At 38.2% G+C, this 25,483-nt stretch overlaps 3 protein-coding genes across 6 annotated transcripts; 2 read left to right on the top strand and 1 right to left on the bottom strand.

Moving 5' to 3' along the window:
* Nucleotides 1–1,136: 1,136 nt before the first annotated feature.
* On the top strand, nucleotides 1,137–6,764 carry CCT4 (chaperonin containing TCP1 subunit 4). Its single transcript, XM_089850409.1, has 9 exons — nucleotides 1,137–1,342; nucleotides 1,503–1,555; nucleotides 1,615–1,704; nucleotides 1,770–2,143; nucleotides 3,198–3,333; nucleotides 5,468–5,704; nucleotides 5,773–6,011; nucleotides 6,076–6,310; nucleotides 6,391–6,764. The coding sequence occupies exons 1-9, from the start codon at nucleotides 1,225–1,227 to the stop codon at nucleotides 6,520–6,522; spliced, it is 1,614 nt and encodes a 537-aa protein (XP_089706535.1). The 5' UTR covers nucleotides 1,137–1,224; the 3' UTR covers nucleotides 6,523–6,764.
* Nucleotides 6,573–20,261, bottom strand: Pgant7 (N-acetylgalactosaminyltransferase 7). The gene is made up of 9 exons (XM_089850351.1): nucleotides 19,925–20,261; nucleotides 19,716–19,846; nucleotides 18,231–18,651; nucleotides 15,777–16,161; nucleotides 14,089–14,206; nucleotides 13,892–14,017; nucleotides 12,170–12,487; nucleotides 10,818–10,943; nucleotides 6,573–10,741 (listed from the first exon to the last, which is right to left on the bottom strand). The coding sequence occupies exons 2-9, from the start codon at nucleotides 19,836–19,838 to the stop codon at nucleotides 10,601–10,603; spliced, it is 1,758 nt and encodes a 585-aa protein (XP_089706477.1). The 5' UTR covers nucleotides 19,839–19,846; nucleotides 19,925–20,261; the 3' UTR covers nucleotides 6,573–10,600.
* Nucleotides 20,262–20,741: 480 nt separating this feature from the next.
* Nucleotides 20,742–23,197, top strand: LOC149718581 (uncharacterized). Of its 4 annotated transcripts, none has more exons than XM_089850456.1 (2): nucleotides 20,742–20,954; nucleotides 21,020–23,197. In XM_089850456.1, the coding sequence occupies exon 2, from the start codon at nucleotides 21,493–21,495 to the stop codon at nucleotides 23,044–23,046; it is 1,554 nt and encodes a 517-aa protein (XP_089706582.1). In that variant the 5' UTR covers nucleotides 20,742–20,954; nucleotides 21,020–21,492; the 3' UTR covers nucleotides 23,047–23,197. The 4 variants fall into 4 exon arrangements, with proteins under 4 accessions (XP_089706582.1, XP_089706583.1, XP_089706584.1 ...); XM_089850457.1 differs by having other exon boundaries at nucleotides 21,008–23,197; XM_089850458.1 differs by having other exon boundaries at nucleotides 20,746–21,219; nucleotides 21,651–23,197.
* Nucleotides 23,198–25,483: the final 2,286 nt, after the last annotated feature.

Below are 25,483 nucleotides of genomic sequence, written 5' to 3'. Positions count from 1 at the left end.
AGACCCAGAGACTTATTCCAGGGATGCTTGATATATCGACACTCTATAGGGATCGGCCTCTCTTGACAAAAGGTGGGGTAAAAAAGCGAGCCGTCTCAAAAATCGGACGCCTGGTGTCGGGGAGCAGCGTAACTATATTCATGACGTCAAGTCACGAGAAATTCAAAGGCGGGAAGAAAATGATTTACTGATTGGTTGAAATAAAAAAGGCGCAAATTACGAAAGATTGGCCGCGCAATTTCAACGAGTTATCTCAAAATTGCCTTTTCCATACCTTTTCACTCTTTTAAACTGAAAACTATTTGTAAATTAAAATATTTTTTTTTTAAAATGCCTGGTACTTTTTGTTCCGTTCCTAACTGTGGAGCAAAGTAAAATATCCAAAATTATCCCTTTTTAAGTTTCCTTAACAGAAAAATTGTTAAAATTCAACACTAAAAAGAAAACATTCGCCTATTTATACTACGTTTAATATTAATTAGCTACTACTCACTGAAATAACTTGAAATTTCATACAAATAAATAAGCTTCTCGTTGTTTTCGTTCATGTTTTAATTACGAACATAACTCTCTTCATCGTTGTTTTTAAACTTTTATAGGCCTCTCCGTACTAGCAGACGAATCATCACATAGTTACGATGCTCCCGCAATTCAGATGGCGCTGTCGTCAGCCTCAAAAACTTGCCCCTTTTTTTAACATTACGGGTATAGGAAGAGGCCGATCCCTATAGCATGGATGAAGGATGCGCGTGAAAAACATTCGACGCTCTACAGGATGTGCAACTCCATATACTAAAAAGTAGACAAATCGATACTAGCGCCGCCTGGCTACCAGCGCTGGAAACCCTCGCGGGAAAAATAAAAAATACTGGACACGAGAAAAAAACACGCGCTACCGTAAATATTTTCCTTAGAGTCGTCTGCTAGAAGCAAAACAGACGGGTTTTTTTCTTATGTCCAGTATTTTTTATTTTTCCCTCGAGGGTTTCCAGCGCTGGTAGCCAGGCGGCGCTAGTATCGACTTGTCTACTTTTTAGTATATGGAGTTGCACATCCTCTTGAGCGTCGAATGTTTTTCACGCGCATCCTTCATCCATGCCCTATAGAGTGTCGATATATCAAGCATCCCTGCTTATTCCTTTGTCAGTCACTTCGCTGAAAATCGTTCTTGTCACGTTGTCTGTCGCTAAGTTTAACTAATTTGATTAATATTGAAGTTAAATAATGACGGCGAAAACTAATAACACCGTGGCTTCATCCGGAAATTCTGGTAAAAAAGCGGGATACAGTGATAAAGACAAACCGACTCAAATCAGGCACAGTAATATTACAGCAGCTAAATGTAAGTTTTGAAGCCAAGTCCTAATGGCACCTCACGCGTGCTGGGCTCCTTTTAATGCAGTACCTGAGTCACCCACGCCTTAACCTACACCCTAACCATTACCATTTATGGTGTTTTTCGGAATACCCAATATTAATATGACTTTATTACTTAAATATAGCCGTTGCTGATGCAATCAGAACAAGTTTGGGCCCCCGTGGCATGGATAAAATGGTATGTTATTAATGTATTTACTTTTAATTTTAATTAAGTAAATTATTTAAATTTATCAGATCCAAGCTGGAAACGGGGACGTTACTATCACCAATGACGGAGCTACAATCTTAAAAGAGATGCAAGTATTACATCCTGCGGCTAAAATGGTATAGTTATTATCAAAGTACTTGATAATCTGTTTGGTCCGTTTTAATTTTAAATTCGTGTCAAGTTGGTAGAGTTATCGAAGGCGCAAGATATCGAAGCTGGAGATGGTACTACGTCAGTTGTAGTAATTGCCGGAAGCCTTTTGGACGCAGCTTCAAAGTTATTAGCTAAAGGAATTCACCCTACAACCATCTCGGAATCTTTTCAAAAGGCAGCGGTTAAGGCTTTAGAGTTCTTGAACGAATTAGCCGTTCCAGTAGATCTGTCAGACAGGGAATCGCTACTTAAAAGTGCCAGCACTTCTCTAAACTCCAAAGTTGTCAGTCAACATTCCGCCTTATTGGCGCCAATGGCCGTCGATGCTATCATGAGAGTTATTGACCCAGCCAAGGATACTAATGTTGATCTTAGAGATATCAAAATCATTAAGCAATTAGGGTAAATATATCTGTTTCTGCTGCATAGATAGCAGGGAGCCTAGTGGTCCTATAATTCCCATTTTTCTTATAAAAATCTTATTATTCCGAAAAAATCCTATTTTTCCTGTGAAATCCTATAATTCCGAAAAAAATCCTATTTTTCCTATGAAATCCTATAATTCCGAAAAAATTCTAATTTCCCTATGAAATCCTATAATTCCGAAAAAATCCTAATTTCCCTGTGAAATCCTATAATTCCGAAAAAATCCTAATTTCCCTGTGAAATCCTATAATTCCGAAAAAATCCTATATTCCCTATGAAATCCTATAATTCTGGAACAAAATCCTATTTTTCCTATAAAAATAGTTTTTCTTCTATGAAATCCTATAATTCTGGAACAAAATCCTATTTTTCCTATAAAAATAGTTTTTCTTCTATGAAATTCTATAATTCTTTAACAAAATCCTATTTTTCCTATAAAAATAGTTTTTCTTCTATGAAATCCTATAATTCTGGAACAAAATCCTATTTTTCCTAAAAAAAATAGTTTTTCTCCTATGAAATCCTATAATTCCGTACAAAATCCTATTTTTCCTATAAAAAATTGTTTTTCTCCTATGAAATCCTATAATTCCGTAAAAAATCCTATTTTTTCTACTAAAACACAATTTTGCTCCTATGAAATCCTATAGAGCTATTTCAGAGGGGGTAATGGCTACGTCACCAATGCTATTTGCCCATAGAGAAACCCTCACAAAATGGCCGCCCTCTACACTCAAAGGCAGGCCCAATTTTCGTAGCAGACGAAATTTTTCCCCCACTGAAATAGCTCTATAATTCCGGGAAAAATCCTATTTTTCCTATAAAAATAGTTTTGCTCCTATGAAATCCTATAATTCCGGGGGAAATCTAATTTCCCTGTGAAATCCTATAATTCTAGAAAAAAATCCTATTTTTCCAATTAAAACAGTTTTTCTCCTATGAAATCCTATAATTCTGGGAAAAAAATCCTATTTTTCCTATAAGGAATTTAAAATTTTTGGCTGGGCTAAGTGTAAATGTGGTATTACAGAGGAACAGTTGAAGATGCTGAATTAGTGGATGGGCTCGTGTTTGCTCAACGGTCTGCGGGAATTGGTGGACCTACAAAAATTGAAAAGGCTAAGATTGGGCTCATTCAATTCTGTATTTCACCACCTAAAACTGATGTAAGTGACAACTGGCATGAACTTTCATTTGATAAGAAGGGGGTTGATATTGAATTTACATTTGCTTTTGGGAGAATGAAGTGGGCCAGCGATAATTTTTAGTCTATTTAAAAAAGAAAAGTTCGGGTAACGTAACATTATACCTTAAAAGGACGGTCTTTTTCTAAATATAAAAGGAAAAATATTAAAAAAATATAAAACTATTCCTTATTAGAAAATAATTAGCATTTAATTACTCCATAAAAACGAGACTATCGCTCCACCATTGGTTTAGTGGCTTCTGCCAAACGAACCTCTTACAGGGGTCGCTTACCCTTCTCAGCCTATGAGAATTGATCCAATCCCGTAGTGGTTCGAGTTAGCAGACGCTGCTAAAGTCTCCTCCATTGGTTCCCTTTATATTTAGAAAAAAGCCCTTCTCATAATATTATCTTATTTTACCAAAACTTTTCCTTAAAAGGAACGGAAAGTGTTTGTTTAGTTTATATTTCAACTTAGCATGGGCGAATACCAGTTTTTGACTGTCGAGACGAATATCGAATAGTGAAAAATTTTCTTATCGAATACCGAGACGAATAGTTGTTTGGGAACCGAATATCGAATAATTAGGCTTAACTTAAAATTGCCCTTATCGAATAGTCAGAAATAGAAGGATTAATTAAAATCAATTTAAATTATATTTAGAATTTAGATGCGCTATAGAGTAGTAGCACTTCAGGCCTATTTTCCCGTAGAAACTTATACATTAAAAAGTGTAACTGCCATTACTTTTTTAAAACATTTTTAGGGTTAATATTTTTGTTTTCTCGAATAGTTAATCGAATATTTAACGAATAGTTAGTCGAATATTTAGCGAATAGTAGGCCCGAATAGTAAAATTCACTATTCGATATTCGTTCGAATACCCGAAATGGGGCTTATCGAATATCGAGACGGTTATTCGTCTCGATATTCGATCGAGTTATTCGTGTTACTCGAGTATTCGCCCATGCTTAATTTCAACCATTTCCTTCTGCAGGGTTGCCACGGGTCAGGGAATTTAAAAATGGGCTGGAAAGGTCAGAGAATTTTAAAAATTTCAGCAAAGTCAGTTAAAAGTCAATGAATTTGATTTTAGTGGGTAAAATTTCTGGGGTTAAGTCTTTATTGAAAGAGTAATGGAAATTTCTGCTCATCCTCTCTTAACACAGAAAACTCTAGAACAATCCTTAAAAATGTCTAGAATTGTTTTTATAAAGTAAATGTTCTCTAAAAAAATCTCTAGACTGTTATTTATAGTTAAAATGTTCCTTGATCATTTTGGTTAGGGGTGTGCGAATACCACTTTTTGGGTATCGAACCAGTTATCCACCATAAAATTTTCATTATCAAATACCGAATCGAATAGTTTATTCCAAATCGAATACCGAATAGTTGGGCCTTGGTAATTTTTTTCCTTCCCGATTAATCGCGAATAGTTAAGCCTAGTAACCGCGAATATTTAACCCTAGTATTCGCGAATACTAGGCCAACTATTCGCGGTTAATCGGGTAGTAACCCTAATATTCGCCAATAGTCAATACAAAGCAAGGAGAAGAACATTTAGAAGCTCCTAAATTTCAAAATACCTCTCCTCATTGGTGGTCAAGTATTTCTTAAAATTTTCCTATGCACTTGCTGGGAGTTTTTGATGGGAGAAAAATAAAATTGGGATGATATTTTTTAAATAAGGTGGGTCTCTCTAGTGCCAAGGACCAAGATTTATGGTAGTCGAACTTTAACCGAATAGTCAGTTCGGTATTCGATATTCGAATCGAATAGTGAAAATAGGCTTATCGAATACCGAATCGAATTATTCGGTTCGGTATTCGATCGAATTATTCGATTGAAACGGTTAACCGCACACCTCTACTTTTGGTGCAACAAATACATTGGAAAACTTAGTGTAGATCGAGTTTATTTAATTATAAGCACTTAATACGTGCTGTAAACATTTACACTTTCGGCCTAAAAAGGTCAGGGAAAACCTGGAAAACGAAAAGTTGGCTGGGAATTTGGTTCGGAATATTCCGTGGCAACCCTGTTCTGGGATTTGAGCCAATCAGTGGCAATTTCAAGTCCGTTTTTGTTTTTAATTAAAATTATTATTTACTAGATGGACAACCAACTAATGATCTCTGACTATACTCAAATGGACCGAGTACTCCGTGAAGAACGAGCATACATATTGAACATCATTAAACAAGTGAAAAAAGCCGGTTGCAACGTTCTCTTGATTCAAAAATCTATCTTGAGAGACGCCGTGAATGATTTGGCCTTACACTTTTTGGCTAAAATGAAGATTCTGGTCATTAGAGATATCGAAAGGGAAGATATCGAATTTGTGTGCAAGGTAGGGTTCCTTGCTGGTTTAACTTTAAGTAAAATACAATTATATCCTTTATAATTGTGTTTCTATAGAGTTTGAACTGTCGTCCCATCGCCAGTCTCGATCACTTTGTCCCCGAAGCTTTAGGAAGCTCTGAAATGGTCGAAGAAGTTCAGACTGGTGGTAAAAAGTACGTTAAAATCACGGGCGTCGCAAACCCTGGAAAAACCATCACTATCTTGCTACGAGGATCAAACAAATTAGTCTTGGAAGAAGCTGATAGGTCTCTTCATGACGCGTTGTGCGTCATTCGATGTCTGGTTAAGAAAAGGTATTGTCAGACCCACTGTTAATTTTTCTATAATAGTCCATTAACTAAACTTTCCACCATAAAGGGCTTTAATTGCCGGAGGTGGTGCTCCTGAGATTGAACTTTCACTTCGCATCTCAGAATACTCGAGAACATTGACGGGAATGGAAGCTTATTGTTTCCGAGCTTTTGCCGAAGCTTTAGAAGTAATTCCGTCGACCCTAGCAGAAAATGCTGGATTAAATCCCATTTCTACCGTGACGGAACTTCGTAATCGACATGCGCAGGGTGAAAAAACTGCCGGGATTAACGTTAGAAAGGTAAATTAAAATCACTCGGTCTTTGGGTTAGAAATGCAAAGATTAAATTACAAAGTCGCCCCATCTTATTTATATTATAGGGAGCCGTCACCAATATCTTGGAAGAGAACGTAATCCAACCGTTACTCGTTAGCACAAGCGCCATTTGCTTGGCTGCGGAATGCGTTAGAAGTATTCTGAAAATTGACGATATCATCTCCACCATTCGATAATTAAATTTAATATTATTAATTAATATTCAAAATGAATTGACACTACCAAATTTGCTACCATAATTTAATTTAATGAGAGCCATGTGTAATTCTTAACAAATTGCTTCAATTTCATTTTATGTTCCCCTTGGAATGTGATTTCTATTATCCAACGCAAAATAACCGGCAAACATTACATTGAATACATTCGTTTTTCTTTACAATTATTTTTGGAACCAATAAAGTTACCTTACAACTAATAATCACAGACTTATTAATGATTTATTCGGAGCCTCCGGGATGAACTAGGCCCATGCGTGTGGCGAAGCGAGAATATTTTTTTAACTAATTTAGTTCGCCGTGTTTTCCCGTTTGGGGGCGCTGATACGACCGAAAAATAAACAAAGTTCAACCCCGTGACCCTAGCTGTCGACTGCTTAAGTATTTGGGCCAAGGTCGCGGATTGTAAGTATACGGTTTTATTACTCTTACTGAATTATTTTAATTGAAATAATTTATTTTGTTGTCATCAATACCATCTAACCGAAAGATTAAGTAAAAAGTGAATAGCCCCAAAAACATTTACGTTAATTTTAGGATGAAACTTTTCTCTATCATAAAAATTTTATGACTGACCCCTAAAATATCAACGATAATTTAAGGAAGACCCCTAAAATATCAATGATAATTTAAGGAAGACCCCTGTCACAACGGAAAAATAAGCGCCATCTATGGTGAAAATATTTTTCCTAACAAACTGGATATTTCCCCACATAAAATTTGACATGCATGGGCCTAGTTCATCCTGGAGGCTCCGATTTATTTTATACCATAAGTGTATAAAGTTAGGTCCCCGTAAGTTCATAATCCATTTGGGACGGTGGAATGCAAAATGTTCAAGGATAATTTTATTTCTAATAATTATCATTGGGTGCAAGAATATTTAACATACTCGAACAGCATACGTTTATAAGATATATTTCATAAGTATGACGCTAACTATGCTATACTTCGTAATGCTAGAGTCTTACAGCTAGAGTACGACAAGCGAGAATTGATTGGCCACACTAGTTAGTTTTGCAGTCCATGGATTAACTAACGCTAAGGGATTGTTCGTTACACCTAAAATATGAAATATACATGTTCCAAACGCCCCCTAGCAGCAGCTATTATCCCTAACAGGAAGTTATTAGAAAATTGGACCAAATATCACGTGTCCTATGACGTCAAAATTTAAATCCTGCCTAAATTGGGCGCCGCCATCTTTTAAATCCGCAAAAACCATATTTTTTTTTTGCCGAGAGATGGCGCTATATCTAAGAAAATTGGACCAAATATCACGTGTCCTATGACGTCAAAATTAAAATCCCTTCTAAATTGGGCGCCGCCATCTTCAAAATCCGCAAAAACCATATTTTTTTTGCCCAGAGATGGCGCTATATCTACATCCGTTTTGGTCCAATAAATTGGGGGAATGAAGAGGGGAATCAAGGAATAATTCGGAACATGTAGTTGGCCATTGCATTATATGAAAAACACAGTTAGTGAACAATCCTTAGCGTTAGTTAATCCATTTGCAGTCCATCTTCATATTTAGTCTGTACTAAGCCTTTGACAGCGCATCACCAGGCTTCGCAATATGAGAATCTTTGACGTTACACCTACGTCACTTCGTGACAAGTTCTCATTAACCAGTGAAACTTATGGAAGATATCTTATGAACATATGCAAACACTTATACCCATTATGGTTATATTTTGGGTTTGGAATTATTGCCATATTATGCCCACTGTAAAATTTCACTTCACCTAAAATATTAATTAACTTATTGCTAAAACGTAATTTAATGTACTTTGAATAAATATACATGGTGGTGCTGGTAACAAAAATAACAAGTTAAAAACAGCGTGAAATATTTCAAAAATGATCCCGGTTTGAGTTTAGAATGCTTTTTTTTCAAACTGAAATCTGAACTATCTTCTATAAAGCAGACCACATATGTATCAAAGTATTATTCAAAGCCAATCGCATGCTGTTCTCATATTTCTGCTTCCTTTGACAATAGAGACTTATTCTACAGTGTGTCCTATGTTGGACTGGAATGATAAGCTAAAACCCCCGTTCTTCTAACGGCATCGCCCCTAGCGGGAGAGTATGGTAACTTTTCGACTCAGATTATGCTATGCCTATGGTTTGAGTCGAAAAAGTTTCAATATATAGGGCGCTGTCGTTTAGCTGTGGCATAGGGGCTAGCCAGTAGCCACCACCCCTATATGTATTGTCATAAGGACATTATATCTTTCTAAGGGCCCAAGATTCTATGTTACAGTTGAACTGTATGTATGTCCGATTTTGTCAGCCATCCGTCTCATCTCAAGTGGTATAATAATTGTATAGCCTAAACAGAGGCCGAGCGCATTCGCTGCAGAGTAACCCGGCATTGAACTTTTTTCCCTCCTTCAAAGATTTCTCACGACAACTCTTCGTGATTTTTACTAAGCGCGAATTTACCTCTTGTGTCTGAGAGAGCTGGGGGGTTCTGGAAATTCTCTTACTTATTTTTTCCCCTTAGTCCTTCCTCTATCGCCTACCCGCCTGTTTTAGTTTGATTCCCAACCGCTTGGGAGCGTTATCTCAGAGCTCGCGTCTAGACCGCGACCGGCTTAGGATATTGGTCGTGGCTGATTTTGAAAATTATTTTTCTCTCCCGCGAATTTCACGAAAAATTCGGAAGGAGCCCCTATACAAAATCTACGTCACATCTAGCAGAACTAGATGTTTTTGCTAATACAGGCGCTTGGGCCCTTAGAGAGATGATGTCCTTATGGTATTGTAAAGGGACCCATCTGTAAGCAAGCCACAGTGCTTAAGATTGTTTAAACAATTGGAAATTAACTAAAAAATTACCAATTCGGTTCAAATTGATATGTGTTCAATCAGCTTAAGATATAGAAATTTAATTTACAAACATTTTGATTAATTGAAATCAGGATAATTGTCCATTATTTAACTAAATAGTTAGAGATCAATACTCTAAGCTAAATAAGTCCCGAGTTTGGTTTAAAAGACCAATCATTTAAAGGGTTTTAAAAGGTTAAAGATGCCCAATCAATAAATATAAAACATTTAAATTAAGATTAATAAATTTTCAGTGGGTTAAATTAAGATTAACAAATTTACAGGAACATTAACAAAATGGGAAGATTCGTCACCATAACTATTAAAATGGCGGCTTAAATGGAATAAACTTCAAAATGGTTTCAGCTAGTGATGGTGGAGACTAACTGATCTGAGATCAGTATCAGTTGCCAATATCGTAATTTTACCGATAAGTTTTAGCTTAATTTTTCCATTAATCGTAAGGAAAAATGCCCTTGTAACAGATTTTTACCGATATTCTAACAAAGGTCCATAGATGGCGCTTCTAAATTACCAAGTCACATGGCCCTACATTTATTTCATCATGCCAGGCCTTGACGCTCTTATCCCGCCACAAACCATCAGTAGTGGTACCAAGTGACATGGCTTTTTCCATTAATCGTAAGGAAAAATTCATTTGTAACAGATTTTTACCGATATTCTAACAAAGGCCCATAGATGGCGCTTTTAAATTACCAAGTCACATGGCCCTACATTTATTTCATCATGCCAGGCCTTGACGCTCTTATCCCGCCACAAACCATCAGTAGTGGTCATGATCACTGTAAAGTTCGGTTTTCTGATAACATCTATCAGTATTAGTTAAAAATTGTTGACGTTTGATACATAAATAAGGAAAATAATGGTATCGGTAAAATTTCGACATTGGCCATCACTAGTCTCAGCATAATGTAATCAAACACACCCCGGTAAAACACAAATATTTCCAAGAATATATCAATCACCTGTAGGGTGATTTGTGACATTTCAACAACACACCGAGATATTTACAGAAATATCCTACTAGAATAGATTAATTGAATTCGTTTTAAAAAGTTAGTATAGTTTTTTTTAACAATAATACTTATAAAGTGTTTTTTCTTTTTTCTTTTTCAAATGACCCTAAGGCACTTATCACCGTTACCACCGTGTTTACAAAAATAATTTGCCGCAATTTTCATTACCTAACCTTAATTTCTTTAAATATCCATTGCTGACCCGTTACTGTAGGATCGCAGTTCTTCAATTTGAGGGCGTGACCCCCATTCGCGCTAAGTTCCATACACTTGCTAAGTGTTTTATGGTACAGAGCTTTTGTATCCTGAATAACGAAAAAACGTTTAATTTTTAATCTATAAATATGTTAAGAAAATTAATTACTAAGTTAGTTAGCTTACAGGGTTATATTCCCACGGTCCATTTACCGTTCCTAATTTGCAAAAGACTAATTTGATATTTGTTGAATCACCATCGATACATCTTTCACCGACGCCTAATTGGCCCTCTGCATTTAGACGGAATACCTATAGTCAGAAGAATAAATTACTCGTCATTAAATTTCACTGGCATTGTATATGAAGCGTATTTTGGAGAGCTGGATGAGTCCAATAGGCGATATTATAAAGTACTTCCCACCAGTGACGCACGCGTAGACGCGGGAGGGGAGAAATGTGTCCCATCTCTGCTTTTACCCATCCCACTTTAACAAGCAAAATCCCCCAAAAAAATTGCTTTCAAAAGGTTCATAGAACTTTTGGAAAACAAATTTCCCTGAGATTTCCACGTTTTTCCCCATATACTTCCCTGAATTTCCCAGGTTTTTTCCCCCATATACTTCCCTGAGATTTCCCAGGTTTTTCCCCCATATACTTCCCTGAGATTTCCCAGGTTTTTCCCCCCATATGATTCCTTGAGATTTCCCAGGTTTTTCCCCCATATACTTCCTTGAGATTTCCCAGGTTTTTCCCCCATATACTTCCTTGAGATTTCCCAGGTTTTTCCCCCATATACTTCCCTGAGATTTCCAGGTTTTTCCCCCATATGCAGCAAATGTTAACGAAGGAGAGGGGGGGGGCAAATAGGACTATTACATAATCAAAGGACATCCCTGTATCTCTAATATAAGCAGAGTTATGAGCCTACAAAGTATAGTGTAATGATAATCCTATGGAGGGGATGTTTACGAACATTTTGCTTATATTACTCAGCCCCTGTTTGTCGTAGCCCTAATTTTTTAGTATGGTTGGATGGGGGACAAATAGGACTATAACATACTCGAAGGACATCCCCGTACCTCAAATATAACCAGAGTTATGAGCCTCCAAAGTATAGTGTAATGTTAATCCTATGGAGGGTATGTTTATGAACATTTTGCTTAATTACTCGGCCCCTGTTTGTCGTAGCCCTAATTTTTTAGTATGGTTGGATGGGGGACAAATTGGACTATAACATACTCAAAGGACATCCCCATATCCCTAATATAACACGAGTTATGATGACCCTCCAAAGTATAGTGTAATGCTATTCCTATGGTGGGAATGCTTACAAACATTTTGCTTAATAACTCGGCCCCTGTTTGACGCAAATTTCCCTGAGGTTTTTGTCAACTATTTATTTCCCTGATTTTTCCAGGTTTGTATGAACCCTGAAAAGGGTGTCTAACTATTGCTGGTTACTCAGCCAGCTCAGACTTAAAAATTAGTATACTCGTGATATCCGAGTACTCGCACACCCCTGGTCCTTTATTTACCTGATTTCCTCCTGAACTATGACAATGAGTGACAGCTACGACAGAAGGCGGTTGGGAACTCATTGGGTCCAAACACTGACCAGTTAAGAGACTTCGAACCTCTCCCCATTTAACATTAGGAGGAAGGAGAGGGAATTTTTCCAACACATCGTAAGCCACATTTTCCATAAACCACTTGAAACTTTTGCATTGAAGTCTTTCCTTGATCTTAAGCTGCTCCGATATGTCCCCAATTTCATACTGGCGAGCCATTGGCTCTCGAGTGTAAAAATATTCTTTGTACTCGTCCATCCAAACTTCTATCACTCTTTTGTAGTTCTATTAAAGAATTTTCAATAACATTACAGAAGATTTAAAGGGAGGGTGAAGTGGAAAATCAAGTCATTTTTTTATCGATTCTTCTTCTAATTATAAGACTAGTCTGCATAGTGAAACATTCAGGAAATACAGACTCCGAATGATTTTAAAATTCAAATTAGGTTCCGATTTTAAGAATAATTTCAAGTATCCCCCTCCGACCAATCGCGTAACGTCCTGCCTTTTTATTAACAAAATTCTCGTGGCACGTTCCGTGTCGAATAAAATTTATCACGAGATTTGATAAAATTAGGCGCGCGATGTGACAATCGTGGCGCGAGACACGGAGCGTGCCACGAGAATTTTGTTAACAGAAAGGCAGGGCGTTACGCGATTGGTCGGAGGGGGATACTTGAAATTATTCTTAAAATCGGAACCTAATTTCAATTTTAAATCATTCGAAGATATTTCCCGAATGTTTGACTATGCAGACTGGTCTTATAATTAGAAGAAGAATCGATAAAAAAATCACTTGATTTTCCACTTCACCCTCCCTTTAAGTGTTATAAACCCTATAATACTCTCCATAAATATGGGTCTGCCATAAGGGCCTATTGTATTGGTATTGTTCATACGAGAAAAAAAATAGGTAAATATATAAAGTAGGAGGAGCTAATTGAAAAACATAAGAAATCGTCACGAGTGACGTTTCTTAGTCTGGAGAAATGACGTTCGAGCTCAAATTCGTAAGATCATGCTATAAGATAGTGTGAAAAAATTTTCCTCACGTGCATTCTATATCCATGGCTTAACAATAAATCACCAGACTCACGTCACGTGAAAAATCGCGCGCAACTGTGATGACGATTTCTTATATTTTTTAACAAGTTCAGCAAGACCAAATACTTTATATATTAATTCCCCCATTAAACCACTGCAGCGCCATCTTAATTTAAAATTTTCTTCTCCAAACCAGAACAGAACAGAAAAGATTTAGGGGTCAACTGTTGGATTTTATTTCATTGATCGAGTAGGGTTCTGTCATAGCCCACTTAATCGCATTCTCAAGCACCTCACGCTATATAAAAGTAAAATCCCGTGCAATTTGATTACCATTTCAATTAACGTGAGGTTCTACGCAAAGTGGTGCCTTTTTTTAGTAAAAAGTCAATATGATACGTTGCATCACACCTCTCATTAAAATTTCAGGCCATTTGAATCAATAGAACAGAGGATATTGCCAAAAAACCTAACTTCCCCAAGCGTGATCAAGTGGGCTATGGTTCTGTTAAATCCACCGCCAGATGGCCCCTCTACCCTCGGGGTGGGGGGGTTGCAACAATATGGTAAATATTCTTTTGACGCATACTTATGGCGATTATTATAAGGTTATGCATAATATTATACAAAGAAACTTATCCTTACAACTGTCACCAAAGGTCCTTTACGTTTCTTTGCCAAATTTCCAAATGAATAAGGCATAAAACCTCGGTAAATGTGGCCAACTCTCGAGCAAGGTACCCATTCAATGCTACCGCCACACTGCCAGATCTGAAGTGCGAATGCAGTTACATTTTTTGATCCATTAGTATTAAGGATTACTAAAAATATTACAAACATACTTTAAATGAGAGCTCAAAATTTTCTCCACCCCAGACTAATAAGCCTGGATCGTAAGCGCCTAATTCTAAGAAATATTTTCGGTTGATGGCAAAGAGCCCGCCAGCGTGAGTTGGTGATCTGCAATTAAAAACATATTAGCAAATGGCAACTATTATACAGTAAAAGATAAAATCTGTCCAAGTTCGCAAAATCATTAAAAGGGAGAAGGAAATGGCCAGACAAAGTTGATACACTAAGCCTAAAGTATATTATTGTTAACCAAAAGGCGATTTTATTTAGAGTACCTATAACCATTGATAAAGAATGCGCGTGAGGAAATTTGTTTCACGATATAGGATCGGCAACTCCCTATCTCGGGCGACAGCTTATTCTGTATATACTCTGTTACAACATCGGTTGTCAACACGCGCAAAGCTAGGTCTCTATGTAACCTAGCTTAGTGCGTGCTGTCAAGAGACGAAGAACTTGAGGATCTTCAGGATTTGAAATATCCGCTTGTTTTTTAGCTCGAGTGCACGGACCTCTAGGCCTTAGTTTCATATACGTGTAGTAGGCTGTGCCGCTGTATGCAATTTCACACGTATTTGAAACTAAGGCCTAGAGGTCCGTACACTCTAACTAAAAAACTTGCGGATATTTTAAATCCTGAAAATCCTGAAGTTTTTCGTCTCTTGACAGCACGTATAAAGCTACGTTACACAGAGAAATACCTTTGCGCGTGCTGACAACCGAAGCGGTAACAGAGTATATACGTGGCCTTTCAGCGTGGCGCACAATACATGTTCTAATGTCTACGGTTAATACTATAAAAGCATATCTTTCCTTACTAAAAATTATATAAAATTAAAGGGTATGAGAAGCTTCGTTTGAAAAACCTCTGATTTATATAGCAAAAGATAGAATTAATTACTGTGAATTCAGAAATATCAAGCTTTTAATTCTCCGATTTCTAGTTATTTGGCAATATGCATTTGAAAATGCTTCATATGAAATTATTTAAAATCCACTTTTTAAAAGTCTTTAAGAAAGGCTACAACGTTTTCTTGTTTTTGACGTCACGCACGCGAGATGGTGCCACTCTCTCCGCTATCAAAGCATAGACAGAGCACGAGACGGGTATAGCTCGGGCTCGCTCTCGCTTGTATAGGTTTGCCCGTGTGATGTCATAAACCAACCGAACAAGCTGACAAGACAAAATAATTTATATATCGAAGCTGAGTTTTCGTGATTTTCCAATGGATTTTAAAAATAGAAACTTTGGTTCAATTATATTAAAAACTTTATATTTTGAAAGTAGAGACTTGAAAGTGTAATATAATACCACTTTCGTGCTAAAATATGATATGAAATTGTAAATTCCCATACCCTTTAACATAATGTGTTTTATAAGTTTTGTGTCTTTGATGGCATTTTATTTGGTCAACTGTTCAAAAATAGTTGTCTGGGCATTTCATTAATTTTTCCATAAAAGGATAGGTGCTTAATACTTTTGGTCTAGGTAGGTTACTCATGGGTCAGTTATTGCCATGGCCTGTGGCCGGAAAGGGACTTGAGTAGTTAGAAATCAAGTGACTTTAGTGACACGACAGCTTTAGCCATGAAATCAAGACATCGTAATGGCCTTCTTATCTCAGGGACAGGCATAGATAAAACCCTAAAGCAACCTACCTATAAGGCCAACACATACTTATAAGGTTCACTGTGATGCTTTCGTTTAGCAGCTTCTTTAGCGGGTAACTCATTTTCTTTATAAAGCATTCCCCATTCAAAGATTCCTCTAAAATGAGTTTTGCCTTGATAAACTGGCCGATACTCAAAATTAGATTTATCAATCCCATCAATAACTGGAACAGTCATGACAGTCCTATTTTGGTAAATAGGCGTCAAGAGTGGGGGAAGCCAATTCACATTGACTTCGCAATGAGCGTCAAGGAATAGTACAACATCTGCCACGGATTTCTCCGCTCCGATTGTTCTTGAACGAATCAAACCCTCGCGTTGTTCGTTTCGATACAATTTCACCCTCCCTTTGAATTGAAGTATGTAATTGTCCAATTCTCCTTTTAAGTGCTCTGTTTTTGAAAATATGACGTAGCTTAGGTTTCTGTAAACTATAATAGAGTGCTGTCAGAAGCGCCGGTGTGACGTCACCCATGCTGTTTTCCCATAAAGAAAAAACGGTAACTGTCATGGCCGCCCATTGCTAAAGGCAGACTCGTGACGTTTAACCTTGGATCTGACGTCATAACTGACAGCACTCTATAAGGGGTCCACACATGTTCGAATACTTATGTGACCAAAGGTCATCCATAATTAAAGGGACTGTTAAGTAGGTAAAAATAACTTCGAATAGAGAGCTTTCGTTTGGGGGAGGAGCTAAGATAAGTGAAATCATTTACACCGCCATATTGGTGGGCTCATTGCATAAGGAAAGCTGAAACCCACCAATATTGCTGCCAAAACCGTGGTAAGACTTAGGTGGGTGTGACGGTACTACGCAGCCAACTGAAATCTCTCTATACGTCACAGGCCTATGCCAAGAAACAAAGACTCCACACTGAGTGGGACGGACTGGAAACCTAATCCTTGTTTTACGCGAGATTGCAGTGCCAATTCCCCAAAGCGCTATTTTTTGAAATAAGAAACGAACTAAGTTTCTTTGAACCACTCCTTTCGTTGCTCTGACGTATTTCAAATACTTTTTTATCAACCCGACAGTTCCTTCTTAACAGTTCCTTTAAAGCGGGTAGGAATACGTCAAAGGCCTATGCCAAGAAACAAAGACTCCACACTGAGTGGGACTGGAAACTTAATCCTGGTTTTACGCGAGATTGCAGTGCTAATTCCCCAAAGTGAAAGTTTTCGAAATAAGAAACAAACTAAGTTTCTTTGAACCACTCCTTTCCTTGGTCACGTGTCTCTGACGTATTTCAAGTACTTTTTACCCACCCGACAGTGCCTTCTTAACAGTTCCTTTAAAGCGGGTTGGAATACGTCTAAGGCCTGACGTCAAGAAACAAAGACTACACATGGAAACCTAATCCTTGTTTTACGCTAGATTGCAGCACTAATTCCCCGTAAAGCTAGTTTTCAAAAATGAAACAAAGGCTGCGTTTAATAACCCTCAACCGGAGAATTGACTACACTCGGTTAATTTTGCACTGTCCATCTTCCTATTTAGTCTGCATTACTAAACCTTTGACAATGCCTTATGCACAAGAATCTATGACCTACGTCACTTCATGAAATACTCCAGTTTGTAAACAGTGACAAACTTATGGAACATATCTTAAGAACTTATGGTGGAGTTCCACGTCATTAACGTGAGTAAAATTTCATAACATCAGCCTAACCACTTCGGGTTCATACAACTTTTGGAAAACTAATTTCCCTGAGATTTCCCCATATACTTCCCTGAGTTTTCCAGGTAGGTTATGGAGTATCCTATGGAGTAAATGTTAACGAAGGAGAGGGGGGGGGGACAAATATGACTATTACATAATCCAAGGACATCCCCTAATCTCTAATATAACCAGAGTTATGAGCCTCCAAAGTATAGTGTAATGTTAATCCTATGGAGGGTATGTTCACGAACATTTTCCTCAATTACTTGGCTTCTTTTTACTCGAATCTCAAGTTTTTAGTATGGTTGGATGGGGGGCAAATAGGACTATACCATACTTAAAGGACATCCCCGTATCTCTAATATAACCAGAGTTATGAGCCTCCAAAGTATAGTGTAATGTTAATCCTATGGAGGGTATGTGTACGAACATTTTGCTTAATTACTCGGCCCCTGTTTACTCGATCCCCACGTTTTTAGTATGGTTGGATCGGGGCAAATGGGACTATAACATACTCAAAGGACATCCCCGTATCTCTAATATAACCAGAGTTATGAGCCTCCAAAGTATAGTGTAATGTTAATCCTATGGAGGGTATGTTCACGAACATTTTGCTTAATTACTCGGCCCCTGTTTGACGCAAATTTCCCTGAATTTTCCCAGTGGTTTTTGTCAATTATTATTATTTATTTCCCTGATTTTTCCGATTTTTCCAGGTTTGTATGAACCACGTACGGTAACACGAGTGTTCAAAACCTGTGTGGAATGACCCTAAATTGCGCTTGACATTTTTATACCTTTATCACTATAATCATCAATTAAGACAACTTCTTTTAAAAATTGCGGCGGAGATCTGTTCAAAACGCTATGCACTGTTCTAAGTAGCGTAGACCATCCTTCATTGTGGAAAACAATAACGACACTAGTTGTTGGCAAATCTTCGGGATAGTGCCAATATTTGCATTCGCCAATTCGAAAATCAGGAATTGATCTGTCCATGGCAATTTGCTCACTAGCCACCATATTAATTCCGAACTCCATAACGGATTGAGAAACTTCATTCTGCTCGTCGTTTCTCGTGTAATAAGGTTTACCGCCCTCACCAGGACCTTCTCTGACTGTGTCTGTGGGCGGTGCTTCAAAGTTACCCAAGACCCCTTCTTTGAACACAGCACCTTCTTTCACTCGTACTAGTTTCTCAGCGTGACTCAGTTGTGCCTAAAATAAAGACTTTGTTATTAAGCATAATAGTTCTAGTTTAAAGGTAATGGACAACGGGATTAAGAATAACTCCCCCTTTTCACTCAAAATGGCGGAGATTTTAGTGGAGTGGAAGACGCCTGATTGGCTTATTGTTCATAGGGAGAAAATGGGGGAGAATAATACGGAGTGAAATGCCCCTGATTGGCTAGTTGTCCATAGGAAATGGACAGAGGGAATGTGGCTCGTAAATAGCTCCCCATTACCCTCAAAATGGCGGAAGATTTTATTAAGTGGAAGACGTCTGATTGGCTAATTGTTTATAGGAAATGGACAGAGGGAATAGGGAGATAACGACTGGCTAAGGGGAATCGATAGTCTGACGTCACTCAGCCCCTCTCTGGTTGGCATTTTTGCACGTAGAATACTGTTTCCAACCGTTAGGGGTGATGAAACTCCAGTAAGAGATAGAAGGGTGTGACGTTTCAGGGTCAGAACTGTTAGCTCCCTATGTGGCTTGAGAATAGCTCCGTTTACCCTCAAAATGGCGGAGATTTTAGTGGAGTGGAAGGCGCTTATTGGCTAATTGCTTATAGGGAATGGACAGAGGGATGTGGCTTGAGGATGGCTTCCCAATTTCCCTCAAAATGGCAGATAATTTTATGAAGTGGAAGATGCTCGATTGGTTAATTGTCCCTAGGAAATGAACAGAAGGAATGTGGTTTGAAAATAGCTTCCCCTTCAACCCTCAAAATGGCGGAGATTTTATAATAATAATAATAATAATATTTATTTCGCAAAAATAATTCGCTGGCAACCACAGAGGCAAGCCTATATGTGGTGGTTACCGGGAGTGGAAGACGCTTATAGGGACATTACTTGAGAATAGCTCACCACTTTCTCTCAAAATGACAGATAATTTTATATAGTGGATGGCTAGTAGAGGAAATTGGGGTGAAAAGACTCCATTCTGCAAAATAAGCATAGCGGAACAGAGAAAGGGGATGGAGCTAAGCCCAAATTTCCAAAACAGTATAGGCGAACTTTAACCCATTTGCAAACTCAATATTATATTCACTTACATCATGCGCAATTCCCTCTTTTCCTTTGGGTTTCGGCATAAAGAGAGCGGCTGTCAGGATTAAGCCAACGACGACCAAACTAATCTTTATCACACGTCCGCGTTTAAGAAATACTGACTTCATTGCTAAGACTTATATTTTAATGTAAAAGTTCCAATGAAATATGATAAACGACCACGTTATATTTATGTTGAAACTGATCTAATAACCTGAATAGTTTATAAAAACAGCTGCTGTTATAAAAGTTGTGGACTCAAGGTCTAAGTTTTAAAATGATGGCAGTGGGACTTGTCATCATCTACATCACCAACCATGTACAAATTCAAATAATGTGTGGTTCCGATTTCAATTTATAATTAATAATGTATGTAATTAACGTAACGTATACTTTAAACTGCCACGAGTACCGAAAAGAAACTTAAATGGTGACAAAAACATAATTAATTCGTTTACTTGTTTGACGTTTCAGAAGGTTAACGCCACGATGTGACGATGAAAGCTAAAGCCTGGGTCTCACCGCTCTCTCTACCCCCACCTCTACAGGGTAGGCGCAGCCCGGTCTGGGGAAGTTTACTTTTTTATCTCTTCGGCGAAACCGCGAAAGTAGCCGGAAAGAAAGCACTGTCGCCCAGGGTGAGGAATAAGGCGGTGGCACTGGGCAAATGACCAGTTTAAAAATTGCTTTGACCATAGATAATAATATTATCTATGCTTTGACCAGTTTATTTATTAAATGCCTGGGGGTCCAGTGGTCACCGTGACCACTTTTTAAATTCCCCTTCTTTAGTAAAAAATAAATTCCCAGTAGTGGGTTATAGAAATTAATCCATTTCAGTGCAGCTCATGCAGTATGTAGAAATTATTAAGTGGTCATTGACCAGTTTTTTAATTAAAACCCTTGGGCTCTACTGGTCAAATGACCAGTTTAAAAAATTTCCTTATTTCTCACCCTGCTGTCGCCATCGCGTAGGAAACTGAAGAGTGAAGAGGCGCAAAATTCAAACCATCAGCGACGCGCCCGTCGTGGAGCGTGCTGCGTGTGATCGAGTGGGCTATGTTAAAAACAAAAAGTAGATTATATTAAAATGCCCAGGAACATATTTGCTTGTTTCCGTCCCTGCTTTTAAACTCTGAACCGTGTGTGTCGTCGGCTCTATCTTCTGTTTAATAATATATTTGGGGAAAAATAAACTTGGAAAGCGTGTGCTGTTTAAGTTACCTTAGAGCTGCAAATTAAAAGTAATTTCTATTGTTTGAATATTAATATCTAAATATTCATCTTAATTCCCCAGATTGATTGACAGTTTCATATTTGCCCTACCTGTTTGGCTGAATTAATTGGACTCTTCTGTTTGCAAGTCCTAGAGAAAAGTTTAACAGTAGTGTCTCCAACCTACCACGTGACTAACAATTGAGGTTTTCACCGCTCGGTGAAGTGAATGGTCTACCCGGGTGAAAATTGCGTCGAGGTTATTTCCACCCTACCACGTGACTAAGAATTGAAGTAAGGGCTGCGGTAGGGCAATTAAATGCAACATCTTATTGATTCATAGGGGGGAGACGAAGTTTATGCGCAAACAGTTCAGTTACCAGACAGGAAGAAGCTCACAATTACGAATCATAAATTAATTCACAGTGATGAGCGTCCATTCAATTATGGATTTGTGATTATCGAGCCCGATCACGGGGGAATCCAAAGAAACATCTCACGCGCTACTCAATAATGAGCGTCCATTCATTGGCAAATATTGTTCTTGAACATGTGGGAATTTAATTTATGTTCAAGTGTGATATTTGTGATTACCGCGCCCAAACTCACGGGAATTTAAAGATGCATGTCGCTACTCACAGTGATGGGCGTCCTTTCAAATGCGATATTTGTGAATTTCGTGCCCAAACACGCGGTAGATTAAAGCAGCATGTCGTTATTCACAGTGATGAGCGTCCTTTCAAGTGCGATATTTGCGATCACCGTTCCCGAACTTGCTGGAATTTAAAGATGCATGTCGCTACTCACAGTGATGGGCGTCCATTCAAATGCGATATTTGCGATTACCGCGCCCAAACTCGCGGGAATTTAAATCAGCATGTCGCTACTCACAGTCACGAGCGTCCATTCAAATGCGATATTTGCGATTACCGTAGCCGAACGCGAAAGTATTTAAAGAGACACGTCTTGACTCACAGTGATGAGCGTCCTTTCAAATGCGATATTTGCGATTACCGTAGCCGAACGCGAAAGTATTTAAAGAGACACGTCTCGACTCACAGTGATGAGCGTCCTTTCAAATGCGATATTTGCCAATACAGTAGCCGAACTAGCACTGCTTTAAAGAAACATGCCACGACTCACAGTGATGAGCGTCCTTTTAAATGCGATATTTGCGATTACCGTGGCCGGACACGCCGGTGTTTAAAGCAGCATGTCGCTACTCACAGATACGAGCGTCCCTTCAGGTGTACTTTCTGTGATTACGCAGCCAAATTAAAGCGGAGTCTACGAGTTCACATTGCTAGACGTCATTTATCAAAATCTGGTGGAACTGATCGAAAAATTAAGAAAACAGTCGCGACGAAGTCAAAACGGAAAAACAAATACGACCAATCAAAGTTTACTCGGAAATGCCGATTTTGTGTAAAAGTTTTCAATCGTCGCGATTCTTTAATTTCCCACGAAAACTATTGTCGAAAATTCAAGGGTGAACGTATTTCTATGAAAGACAACGCTGAGAAACCAAATCAGGGAAACATGGAAGCGAATTTGTCAGATTCTAACCAAGATCAGTCAGAAAGTAGATCATCCGATGTTGCAGACTCGCTGTTCCCATTAAAACTCAAATCGGACTACAAACGAGGAAGTTCGCGGCCAAAACGAAGTGTGCCAAATATAAATCACGATTCCCGTAATGAAAGTAATCAGTCAGAAGAAGTCGAAATACATTCTGAATCAGATCCCGATGAACTGAGAAACACGAGAGAGTCTAATTCTTCTCATTCACAACGTATCGGTTCTAACTTGAACCAAGGGATTTCTTTGAATACTTGGCCATCCAAGTGTAAGCTTAATACTATACGGCCAACCACAACCGCTGATGAAATTAAGAAAGAACCAGAACCTTCATCGAGTGATAATTTCAGTTCAGAGTTTCACATAAATTGTGTCAAATTGGAAAACGAAGCTGCAACGCCTCTTCCAGCTAAAAATCAGTGTTCTATTATTTTGACGAAATTGGAAGATCTTGGTGAATATCATGGATGTTATTACATCAGAATGAAAGAAGCGCCTAATCTTTACGAGGTGGTTAAAGTTATTTTGAATCCCGTCATTTAATCCATTTTTATCAACTGTAATAAGTCTTATGTCTCATGTCTGCTTTCCATTTGAGAAATCGTCACAATAACAGTGCTATCATTTTATTTCAACAGTACGCGTGTGTTTCTTACTTTATTTTTAAATAAAATTATTCAATCTGAGTTAAAAACTTTCTAGCTGCCTTTAACCAATTTATTATTATTGTTGTTGCCAGGGATGCAGAGTCACGAAGTCAACATAGATACGCCGTATGACATTGGCCATAGAGCCTGTGTTAAAAAACGCGGACATCAAAGTTTCGCCAATAACTATTTAGTTTACTAGTGACTGGTGGACTTGCAAACTCGCGATTGAAAGTAGTTCAGACATTTATGCTCCTTGGTTTAACCATAGCCCACTCAATCACGCGAATCACGACGCAGGCTGCTCGCGCTATAGCTAAATTACCGAGATTTGTTTTAAACGTATCTAGTTTTATGTGCTCTTCTATTGCTTCGATAACCTTACTTAAATCCATATTATACCTTCAAATACCTTTTAAAACATTACCAGCTACTCTGTCCTGACTACAAACACAAATCGAGGAAGTTCTAGCATACACAATAGCAGACGACGGTAACCGCGTAACCGCGAATTAACAGGAGACCTATTTTAAGGGAGTGAACAGGCCCAGTATAGCTACGCCAATAAAACGGTCAACTACGGCGAAACTCTGATGACTCGCGACTTTTGGCCATTTCCATACTTTTCCTCTCATCCACTTTTGCTAATATCTACACATAGGTACGTAAAAATAGTTAAGACTCTCCTATGATCAGAAACAAGAGCCCGTAGCTTATGTAATCAGTTAAACTCATAATATTTTGTCATCAAAAATCAGATTTTTATGTAAAAACCTAAGGTGAAAAGTGATATTTACAGGAAAAAAACCCTTTTTTTTCGTGGGGTGGCGTAGCGGTTAGCGCTTTCGCCTCGCAGCAAGAGGATCCCGAGTTCGATCCCGGACTGTGGCACCGGGTGAAAATCTGGGGACAAATCTTTCTGCGTTGAAGGAGTTTTCCTCCGCGGTCTAACCCGGTTTCTCCTTTTCCATCAAAACTTGCTGAGGTTAACGGAAATAGTTAGTATAGGGCGCTGTAGGTTAGCTGTGGCATAGGGGCTAGCCACCACCCCTCTATGCATTGTAAAGGGGCCTACCTGTAAACAAGCCACAGGCTTAGTGTGGAAATCCCTTCATAGGCAAAGCTTAGATTATTATTAAGAGTATATTTTCATTATGTAATCAGTTGTAACGTGTTTTTCCTTAATTGAGCGATTCTGTGCCTTTACAAGTTTAGCAACCGGTAAGCGATCGTCGCTCTTATAGTGGCATCTCAAACCTTATCCCTTGTTATTGGGGTTTGAAAAATATTGGAAACTAACAATTTTATAAGAAAACCGTGATGCGATTAAATGATATCAGAGAGAATTTATAATAGGGAGTGAAGCTCTTGCCCTTGACAGTGCTAAATAAAATGTAGCTCAAACAAGTAGGCTACGACACTAAAACTGGCCAGGTAAATTTCCGGTCACAAGACACTCCTTTAATTTTAAAGTTTGCCCTCAATCACTGTTGGTTGTACAATTACCCTATAAGGGTTCGCGATTTCGAGTGTGACTGGCGCCATTTGGAGTTATTTTAAGTCAGACGTTTCCCTTTCCCTAAAAAGGTAGTGTCCATCTCCCCTAGACCCTCCCGCAACATTATAGACCCATCCTAGAGGGAGGGGCCACAAAAATAGTACCGGAAATAGACCTGGCCAGTTTTGTTGATCACGTGATTTTTGAGCTACATAATATTCCTCAGTTTCTACTCCCTATTATAAATTCTCTCTGATGATATTGATAATTTTGACATTTTATTAAGCTCCCAAATCATTCAGCGTGAGTTAGGTTTTCGGATGTACTGACGTGACGTCAACTGTTTGGATTGGAAAGATGGGGCAGAAATTAAACCTCAGATAATAGTAATGTGAATCGTATTTGACGGATTGTATGACGGCGGTGTTTTGTGATGTTTCCTTCCAATAACTTAAAACTAAAGCGAAGTTAAGGTTCGGAATACTTCTAAATTAACAAGTAACTTTTCAATTTGTGTCTTTTCCAAGTTGCATTAAGAACGATCAAGTCTAAGTATGTTAATTAATCTTCCAAAGCTCGTTGCTCCCAAAGATCGTTTCTTTCAAAATATAGTAGGAAACATAGGATGGGACCAGTGCCCCCCAGCGTCCGAAATAATAAACTGGTCTCCGGAGTGGTCCCAGCCTTTGTTGTCCTATAGATTTGTAATTAATAAACTGGTCCCGAGGACCACTAACCGACACTTCTTGAATGAAAAAACTAGTCCAAGCAATTAATAAACTTTTTTGGACCAGAAGAAGTGTGCTATTTCCTAGACTGCCTGTTTTTAAAATTT

The sequence above is a fragment of the Phalangium opilio genome, unplaced genomic scaffold, assembly GCF_054372755.1.
Source record: "Phalangium opilio isolate 3A_F unplaced genomic scaffold, DU_Popi_V2 ptg000002l_1, whole genome shotgun sequence".
Lineage (NCBI taxonomy): Eukaryota > Metazoa > Arthropoda > Arachnida > Opiliones > Phalangiidae > Phalangium > Phalangium opilio.
Note: the sequence above shows the minus strand (reverse complement) of the source record. Positions and strands in the feature narration are given on the sequence as shown.

Coding starts and splice junctions, on each gene's coding strand:
- Pgant7 (XM_089850351.1), bottom strand. CDS start 19,838: ATGAAGTCAGTATTTCTTAAACGCGGACGTGTGATAAAGATTAGTTTG. Junction 14,207..15,776: donor CATCACAGTGAACCTTATAA/GTATGTGTTGGC, acceptor TTTTAATTGCAG/ATCACCAACTCACGCTGGCG. Junction 12,488..13,891: donor AAGGACCTTTGGTGACAGTT/GTAAGGATAAGT, acceptor ATTCTTTAATAG/AACTACAAAAGAGTGATAGA.
- LOC149718581 (XM_089850456.1), top strand. CDS start 21,493: ATGTTCAAGTGTGATATTTGTGATTACCGCGCCCAAACTCACGGGAAT.
- CCT4 (XM_089850409.1), top strand. CDS start 1,225: ATGACGGCGAAAACTAATAACACCGTGGCTTCATCCGGAAATTCTGGT. Junction 1,343..1,502: donor TAATATTACAGCAGCTAAAT/GTAAGTTTTGAA, acceptor ACTTAAATATAG/CCGTTGCTGATGCAATCAGA. Junction 5,705..5,772: donor ATATCGAATTTGTGTGCAAG/GTAGGGTTCCTT, acceptor GTGTTTCTATAG/AGTTTGAACTGTCGTCCCAT.